This window comes from Opisthorchis viverrini (assembly GCF_000715545.1).
Source record: "Opisthorchis viverrini unplaced genomic scaffold opera_v5_166, whole genome shotgun sequence".
Lineage (NCBI taxonomy): Eukaryota > Metazoa > Platyhelminthes > Trematoda > Opisthorchiida > Opisthorchiidae > Opisthorchis > Opisthorchis viverrini.
Window position 1 is genome coordinate 943,586 of NW_008751820.1, and position 9,682 is coordinate 953,267.

The window sequence follows — 9,682 nt, forward strand, 5'->3', positions numbered from 1 at the left end:
CAAAATATATGAAAAAACACTACATTGTCGTTTTTCTATGTACACTTGTTTTGGGAGTTTGGTTCGTCAAAACCCGCAACTAAGCAGGAAGCTGCTAACCTCTTCCAAGAAGATCCCCTCCATCTTTATCTGCCTTGTAGCCTCATCCACTTGGCAAAGGAACAGCCCTCCGTCACACTTCGGTTGTAGCAACTGACGAAGGTCCTCGGCAAGAGCCTACAATGAGAATCGAAAATATAGCCCGTTTAGTCAGTTGAAAACTGTGGCAAATTACCTCACTTGGAGACAACCGGTCCTATTGTTTCTATTCTAAAATAGATTGAGAGTATGAGGAAACAAAATGACAGTATGACTGGCACTGCAGTACAGCACTGAGAATGGTGTCAGAGATGTAAGGGTATTTTCATGAAGGAAACTACTCACAAGGCTGCTGAAAACTCTGACAGCCCACGACCGGTTTCGCCCTTCTTGGGCTCATCAGGTAGACGCAGTCACCGAGTTTCCGTCAACCTTATGTTCTACTTGAACCCAAATTGGACTGTTTTCGAGAAATACACTCATTTGCAAATCAATTTGGTTTTCGCGAGAGGCTCAACCAAATTTCTCGTTTATGATATTCTGTCGAAGAGTTTTCAGCAACCTTGTGAGTAGTTTCCTTTACGAAAATATACTGCGATATCTCGAATATCGTGTCAGCTGAATAATGAGGCGGCCTGTGTGCGGCACATTCAGTTGTAGAATATCAAAAACGAGAGATTCAGTTGAGTCTCTCGTGAAAACCAAATTGATTTGCAAATGAGTGTATTTCTCGAAGACGTGAGGGTATTTCGCGCAAGTCTAAGAGGTCGGCTTGGCGATTATACCTACACATCAACTCTGCCTAATCTAGTTAGTCACTTGAGTCATGTAGTTACTGAGCAAATAACTACCGCTAAATGATGCGTGGAGCTAAGATTCCGACAGAATTACTAGAATCTGTGGGGAACACGAGCCGGGCATGGTAAAAATAAGGAAAACCGGATTTCAGAAACATGCGAAAAACTATAGAGGGGGTAGCGGAACTTCGGGTAACAAAGTAGTGCCGTTCAAAGGGAACCATGTTAGATCCGATAAAAAGGTTAACGGAGAGAGTGAGCAGTGTCATCCGGACAGACCTAAACTCCACACTCTCTTTCTGGAATAGCTAACCCTTTCACATTGTCACTAGAACCTTTTGCGATATGGTAGAACGTAAAGCTGTTGTGACGAGTTTCGATCGTTGGGTCCACCGGTAATTTTACGTGTGAGTAAAAGGTAATTGGAGTTAGCCAGGTTAAGGTCAAACTCAGGATGACTGCGTTCAGCTGTAGCCCCCTCCCGGTGCCTAGCTGCCATGCCACCCGAAGGAAGCACGAGGGCTGGGATACTGCCAGGTTGCCCAAGCCTAGACAGGGGAAGTCGAGTGGCGGAGGTCGGATTCGAACCACGGACCTTCCGGCCAGTAAATTCGCGCTCTAACCACTTGGGCCATCTCGCCCCCAAAGTAATTAGCTCACAGATCGGACAACGGACGCGCAATGCATGTGTAGGCCACAAAAAAGAAATCCGACAAGGGTCATGGGCAGATGGGGTAGCTGTAGTACGGTGGCAAATACTGCTGCGGTCGTCCACGCGCGGAAGGATGATTCAGACTAGCTTTGTGCAGCCCGGTATCCCGACGCTGCATTCCACCGGTGCAGTGGAAGCTATTTCTCGTACTGTCGGGTACTGCGCTTGTATAGCAACAGCAGTTTGCCACTTTAGCAAACAAGGCGCGTTATACGATGATGTATCTGCGGACGTCCTGTCAAACGGCCCCAAGAGAATGGAAGACGGGGGCAGTAGACTGAATCTACGACCGCCGGAACAGCCACACTTCTTTCGATTAAGTGAGCACACCGTGCTTACTGCCCAATGTATTTTAGACAATAAAACAGATAATGGTATAACGTGCAAACAAGTGTAACAGAGTTATTAGCCATGCACTATTGGAGATTTGGTCGATCCTGAGGACTAAGGGCCCCTTCCTTAAAAGGGAAGATTCCGCTTGCATATCCCAGTGGATAAGTATGGGATGTTGCGTACGTTTTGCAAACACTTCAGAGTGAACAATCTCGGGGTATTTAAAGGTCCCACTTATGTGAATTTTAATCAGTCCGCAGTCAAGAATGACCTAAAACTCGTCCTTGGATTAGTGGAGAACTACTGGGAACAATTTTCGACACCTAGTTAATTAGGGTGGTTTCCATACAGAGAAAAAACGCTTCTGATCATTCAACAGCCACTCCAATGGTCGAGTCATAAAATCACTGTATTATAAGTGTGTCAAAGTCCTTTCTCCCCACTTTTACTAGAAAGATATTACGGGGAATAACGGGCTTCAATACAGTGGATGGATCATCGTCCTACCTGTATGAACGCGAAAGGCAACAAATTGTTAAGTTATCCAAGCCAACTTAGGAGGAACTAGAAGGTATCAGACTCGGCAGGATCTTGAACCCTGTTTGCTTGGCCTATATTCGATGGCACCGCTTGACAAGCGTGTTTGAGACGACTGGCAAACTTACCCACATATCACCATCGATATGTCTAATGATTGTCAGGTTGCGTGTGCCATGAGAACGTTCTGCCTTTTTCCGTTCCTTTTGCTTGTAGTAAACTGGGAGCATATGGTTCTTGGATCGCCGAACAGAGTAGCTGTAGTTCTTGGAAATTTCGGCTGAAACAATAAGATACACAAATGAGTAAACAATTACAGGCAATACGGCACGGATGTACAGTCTCGCCAGTACATATGGCCATGAAAACGCCGATATTTAAATAGTCTGGAAAATACGCGTTTTTAACGGGTATTTCAAATGTAACGATAGTAAACAGGTGGATGATATTAAACTACTACTCGGTATATGGTTAACCGAACGCAACTCCCTGACGGAACAGATGTGAGGCCGTCATCTTCGGCATCACGCTAGGATTGTCTGTAATACCAACAGAGAGTGGGCGAGGTATTATCGACTAACGTAAGAGGTAACGATCAACCGGGTAGTGTTATCACTTACGAGCAGTTTTGGGCTAAAACGGACCCAGCTGATTCATCAAGCCACTCCGCATATCCATTACACATGGTGGTGCGTTGTTGTGAACGCATTGGGTGGAAAACCCGAAGCAATGTCTTTCCAAGCGCCTAAGGCAGCAAAGGCCGCCCTCATAGCTTTTTCTGAAAGCCCTTTGCAGATATAGGATTAATATATATGCACCTGCGTTTAGGTATAGAGCCGTTCATTCCTCATCTCCATTTATTCAGCCACACATCGCTTGGCTGACGATGGACAGCACATGATCTTGAAGAATAGTATGATCTTGTCCGGCAATCCCATCAGCAGACTTCTCTTCCAATGTGTAACATCGGGTTTTGTAGATCACGGAACAGTCACAAGATGTAATAACCCATAACTATTGAGGTTACATACAACAGTGGAGGAAACATGTTTCTACAATACCGTCACCCTCAATATAATTACAGCAGTTTCGTAGTTGAAAGACCGAGTGGGAGATTACCCTAATTCCGAATTCCGGGTTCAGCCGCGCTCCTGGTATCTATGAATGTACTTCATGCGCGACAAAATGTCCAGTTATCAAATTGAATACGCTGTCCGTCCGGATGCATCATTGTCAAAATGACTGACTGAGATAAACTGCTGCGAAGTATCAACATCATCGCCAGCTAGATCAGAACTTGCGTTAATCATATACGAGGTGGAGCGGCTGCGCACTAAAAGCCATAGACCGTACTGGTTAACTGAAGACGCCTGTGGTGAAATGTGTTAAGCTGACGACACGGAAATTCGACAGCAGGACAGATGTTTCACAGAGCCGTGCCTTGAACGCAAGTCCCGAGAAAAAATTTACGTGGACAATATGGTGCACCATTCAGTTTTCCCAAACGATTGGGTCTTCATATTAGGGATTTCCATACATTCAATCGCAACAGGAGACCCTTTCGTTTTTATCTCCAAATCCTGTTGCTAGTAGCTTGCTTAATTTGGCACATTGCAGAGTGAAAGGGATCTGTTGGGACAGACAGATATCTGACAAGCTCAGAGGTTTCTTTATCATGAGCGAGCCGCTTCTACCACAAACGATGTGACGCACATCCGGACCACTAATTCGATTTTCCTGTCCACCTCCTCGCTTACGATGCTTAGATGATAAATGGGGCTCTTACTCACAAAAGCATGACGGACAGACGGAAGAACCACACGTTATGGACGTACGAGGGCGGTAACGAATCGTTTGCTGGGATCGGCGAAAGTCCTACAGCATCAGCATATGTTGTGTACTGCTGACAGTGGTGCAACTCCTCTGTTGGTCTTTGACTGGCTGTTCCGCCCATTGAGGTATAGTGCAAATTTGATGGTTTTCAGACATCGGTGGTCAAATATCTGAGGATTTCTCAATCTGCCCTAATTTGTCAAGTCTAGCGGCCGCAAAACATAACAGCCCTCACTGTAGTCTGATAAACGCATCCACTTAGACCCAGTGAAATATCTGTCTGACCTTCTAATTAGGTGCGTTCACTTTGTTTCTCACACTACTGTCAGAGATAATGCAACCTCCGAGATCCGTATAGTGTTCCACGACCCCCATTGTCACGCCTTGAATTTCGACACGCATGCTCGAAGACTGTATGTCCCACAACATGACTTGGCGCTTTGTGGGCGCGAAGTACATGCCGAAGGATTGGATGACCTCGGTTAAATTTAAAGCAATGTTTGCGCTTCCCACCCTTTTTCAAAAATGAAAACAATGTCATCTGCACCTTTCAGATCGACAAGGCTTTAGCTCGGAAAGATCTGAATACCGGGGTTTTGGAGGCCTCTCACTATTGGCTCTAACACCTAACCAATGAAGAAAGTAAACAAAAACGGAGAAGGTTGACATTTCAGTCGTACACCACTGCTTGCAGGAAAACGTCTGGATAGCTCCCCATACATTGACACGCGCCAAAAAGTACGTGAATACAAACAACGCATGAAATTCTCGAAAATCTCGGGCACACTGTTGCGCAAGCGTGTTGAAAGGAATCAACCGGTCTGGCGATTTTTTGGAATATTGGTAGCTCGGGTGCACTAGTTGGTAATTGATCAGGTGGCTGTTGGTCTGTTCGCCGAGCTTGGCGCACTGGTGACGAAACATTTCCAAATCAATTGCCAAGCTCGGCGAACAGATCAACAGCCACCTGGTCAATTACCAATTGACCGGTCTACGGAATCAGGCACTATTGGAGTCAGAGGACACCGAGATTGTTCTAACACTTGTAGAAGTACTGGGATGTGGTCCACACAGCCCCTTCCCGGCCGGAATCCTGACCGCCGTTCTTGGATCACGGCGCCTTCGTAAGACGACGTAAAATAGACAATGCAGAGTCTAGTCACAACGGGTGACAAGGTAAGTCCTTGTGACTGTCACTCACTGCGAATGCCCTTTTTGAAAGTTGGTACTACTATCGACTCGTCCCATAGCAATCTGTTGATTTCGATCTGGACAACAACAAGAATAACGGTAGTCTCAAAATATACAGTGCTTACAGGAGAACGAGGTCCACCAATGGAAAGTTGACGGAGGAACCAACCAGCCCTTTGTTCAAATCAACACCGTTGAACTTGGGCGACGCTACATTCTGTTCATTGCACTGCATTCAGGCTACGGATTGGTGCATGTACCAAAGGCAATCTATCGCTTCCCTAAAACTTTAAGCCCTAATTTCCCCCGTGGGATCCGCTAAGTGATACCTGGCACTAATAGAAAAGTTGTCATTATTTCTCGGCCTTAATTCCACCTCACCGTTTGCAGAAGTTTGGAATAGGTTGTTTTCAAAAGTGAACCTTACAACCGGGCAACCGACGCACGATTGTGACGCTGCATAGCTTGCAAGAATACTTCGAAGCACGAGGCCTGATGTTCAGTGAGAAGTAATCAAAACGTCAGCCGCACCTCCCGTCTGCAGCTCACTTCGGTGCTATCGGGTTTATGCAGCAAACAGAAGCAGGACTAACTTACGATTAGGAGGCACCCATCCACTTGGGGTGGCCGAATTGATGTTCTCGTTTGGGAGTGGGATATCATTTATGGTTATGACTTTCCTCACCCATTCGAAATCATCCTTTGAAATGTCAAACGGTACTTTCGGAACTTGAAGTTTTGAGCTTTGACTTCTGGACGCCTCCTCCCATGGATTCTGAAGGTTGGGCCACCAACGAACGTTGATGGAATACTGTATCAATGAAACAAACCGGGATTACGTGGAACTAACCTTTTTATGAGAAGCAACCAAAATACCACGTTGGACACGGAAAGCAAAACTAAGCATCCGGGAAAGATACAAACAAACGTCCAAGGGTGACCGCGTGCTGCTGGTGCGTGATTATTATGAAAACAGACTTCCGAAATAAGAATCAAGTGGCCTGTTGGGAAGAAAGACAAGATGCGGACGTAAAACAACATTTGCAAAGGAGTAGTGTACCGGAAGTTGCCATGAATTCATAGTAACTACGTCACCATTCTATTTTCACTTTCGACAGGTGCCGATATCTACACCCCGTCCGGGCCACCCAGTCCCAATTCGACGGATCGCCCCCAGCTTTCGGAACTGTTTATTCAGGTCATCTAGCTCCACTAAATGAACAGCGAATATCGTCGAGAACGGCAGATCTTATTGCTGTTAGAAAAGGCGTACCAATAACTAGCGACTGTGATGGGGCACGCAGGTCGTCACAAAATCGTCGTCTTGAGCGATGGGTTGAACACTTCAAGGAACAGATCAGCTGATCTCCCTTAACACAATCGCTGGAAGAACCCAGCGGGCCTGAGTGGAACATCGATACCAGCCAGTCATCAACAACAGAAATATCATCATCACCATCATGAAACACAGCGAAATCAGTGTTGACGCGGACGCTTCACCGCCGCACAACCATAAGGTTCACTTGATCATATTTAAAGCCCTGGAGTAAGAGGAGAAAGACAGGGTGAGGGAGGGGGCCTAGCGCTGGCCTATGTAAAGCATTCTGAGGTGTCTACACCCCCAAGCACTCAATCAGACAATCTGGAAAGAAGTTGACAGCACGAAAGCCAATGGCGTCGATTAGCCGCCATTTCTCGCAATGTCTTCAACCAAGCACAGGTGGCACGGGGACCCCATCTTTGAGGGTTGTTGGGCTAGCTCCGATCGATACTGTTGACAAATTCTCTCTTCGAAAGTAGTGAATTGGCATGCTTCTTGCTAATTTGCGAGGGCCTGGGAGGAAGCGAATGTCCAATTTGGTGAACCCTGCCAGCAGCCTGCAGCGTTTCATCCGCGGTCCGAACCCTTCAGTTTACAGTTTCAGGTTCATGCGGTTCGTTCTACTGCTATCCAGAAAACCAAGGAAGCAGGTTCGGCAGAAAGGACGCCACAAAGTTCACACAGAGGCCAGATAGTGATTCGAGGATATGAGAAATGCTCTCCACGGTGGACGCAAGGTCGAATACTATTACACGAGCCGCAAATCAGACCGTAGGCATGGTCATATCAGGGAGATCACCTGGGGACAGCAGAATGCGGCTCTGGTAGGGGACCACGTCGAACGGGATACCGGAGAGTCGTGACATACCTCCGGAGTGGAAGGTACCAGCTGAGATCCAGATACCACATCGGTATGCTCACCGCTCCCGGGACGGACCGACTTGCGACAACACTTCCATGGATTGTCACAGTGGATTTCAAAGTAGCAGTCGGTTGAACAGCCTTCTAACGGGAGAGGTGTCCGGAGGCCAGCCACGACTGATAACCGAATACCAAATAGACGGTTGTCACATGGGGCTACGGACCCAACGAAGGCGTGCCCTGATTGGTCGGTATGCTAGCCAATCTGGATCGGGCATCTTTAGCTCAACGCTTCTTGCTCCCTTTTGATATACCATAGTGGGCGGAGCGTGAAGCCAAGGACCGACAGAAAGTTGGCCGGTCGCTCAGCAAGCCACAACAGTCCATTAGACCTCTACCAATTGACCGACCTGGCATGAGAGACTCTGAGTGTCACGCGGACGCAAACCTCAGTTTAGCTCAGTTGGCCACCTAGGTACACAAACCGCCACAACTCAGTTTGGCCCAGTCTTTTCGTGACGGCGTTCTCTTCCTAATCCCAAACTTCATCTCAGTAAGGTTTAAACACTGAAGGCAAAGGCCTGCTTCAGGCAATCACGGACCTCCGAGAGAAGCTTGGACTTTCTGTGTTATCTGTGCTTGTCCTAAGAACCCGAGATAGCTCGGCGGTTAATGAGTGAAATTTCTGGACAAGCAGTCCGTGGTTCGAATCAGACACGGTTTTTCGACTGCCCCTATCTCGGCTTGGGCACGTCTCTTGAAAAAATCTATGGTTGTCCACTCAGTGCACTGTTCAAGGAACCTATATAAGTCAAGTCGTTTGCTGCCCCAGAACTCCCGGTGGACCTTGGAAGTTTCGGCCAGGTCCTCTCTTAACTCTCTGCTTTCAGGGTAGTAGAGGTTAAATGCACTGATACTCGTCCCCGTGATTTTGTCAGCCACCACGCACTGAACTATTTCCAGACAATTCATGTTGTCCTTCAAGACACGAGGCCGGATTACCACAAAACACGGTAGGTGCGAGCGCACAAACTCACAAAATTTCAGGTCTGGGTAGCTGACAGAGCACTCTCCAAACTTTTTCACCGTGGCTTTCCACTGGTTCTTCGCCTTGTAGTCACCACGAACAACAGCAACACCAAACTCTTAAGTTTCTTATGCTCGGTCAATGATATGGACTCCAGATGCGACCTCATGAACTTTGGGGGGCGAAACCTGGTCTTAGAGGGTAGAGTTCGGCCATATTTGAGGAGAGGTCCCGTGCCTTTGCCCATTTTGCGGGCTCCTCTAGTTTACGAATTTAGCTCAAATGCGGCTGACACACCACAGCTCCTCTCCGTTCCATATGCTCCGGCACCCCAGAAAAGAACACAATTTCATGAGACACGAGCGACTTCTGCAAAATACACTCAGACATATGACCGGGACAATCAGGCAAACAGACTGCTCCGAGATTTGACGGTCAAAGATTTCCCACACGGCCTTCAACGGCAAACAGATCAGGCCGACCCGCTGGTAGTCAACGGATGGTTTACTTCCTCCCTCCTGCGCGCAAACCTACTTTACTCTTCGTTATTACTCACCACCCGTTCCCTTGGAAAGTAGCCGCCAGAGCACGACAGTGCACAAAAAAGCGAAGATGTAAGCCATCATATCGATGAACAACGCATTCGGACCATCATATCCTGGAGATCTGTTGGGCTTTAGTGGTACGTTAACTACTCCCGGCGGACCACTATGTTTTGCGACGATGTAGCGCCTGGAGAGCGAACAACTTAAAATAGTAAAACGGGCTCACCGTGTGTTGGCACTCGGCCTCCACAAAGTTGAAAACCAGGGCTACTGCCCTCTAACATCCCGATATAGCCAAGTCTCTACTGCATGATATTAGTCCTCCGATGCGACAAGGCACCAACCCTGCGCTCGTTAAAGAAGGTGGGGAGGTCCTGGTGAGCATTTGGACAAATCTGGAGCAGAAGATTCGGAACGGAAATGGAGCTCGTCGACCCTCACTTCAGT

The 9,682-nt window shown here is 47.4% G+C and overlaps 2 protein-coding genes across 2 annotated transcripts; one reads left to right on the forward strand and one right to left on the reverse strand.

Moving 5' to 3' along the window:
* Nucleotides 1-66: 66 nt before the first annotated feature.
* T265_07255 (hypothetical protein) lies at nt 67-6,415 on the reverse strand (the record flags this gene model as incomplete). The annotated part of the gene is made up of 4 exons (XM_009172729.1): nt 67-216; nt 2,586-2,737; nt 6,079-6,292; nt 6,332-6,415. 4 exons carry the CDS (start codon nt 6,386-6,388, stop codon nt 67-69), a joined length of 573 nt encoding a protein of 190 aa, XP_009170993.1.
* Nucleotides 6,416-8,836: 2,421 nt separating this feature from the next.
* Nucleotides 8,837-9,268, forward strand: T265_07256 (hypothetical protein; the record flags this gene model as incomplete). The annotated part of the gene is made up of 1 exon (XM_009172730.1): nt 8,837-9,268. The coding sequence occupies one exon, from the start codon at nt 8,837-8,839 to the stop codon at nt 9,266-9,268; it is 432 nt and encodes a 143-aa protein (XP_009170994.1).
* Nucleotides 9,269-9,682: the final 414 nt, after the last annotated feature.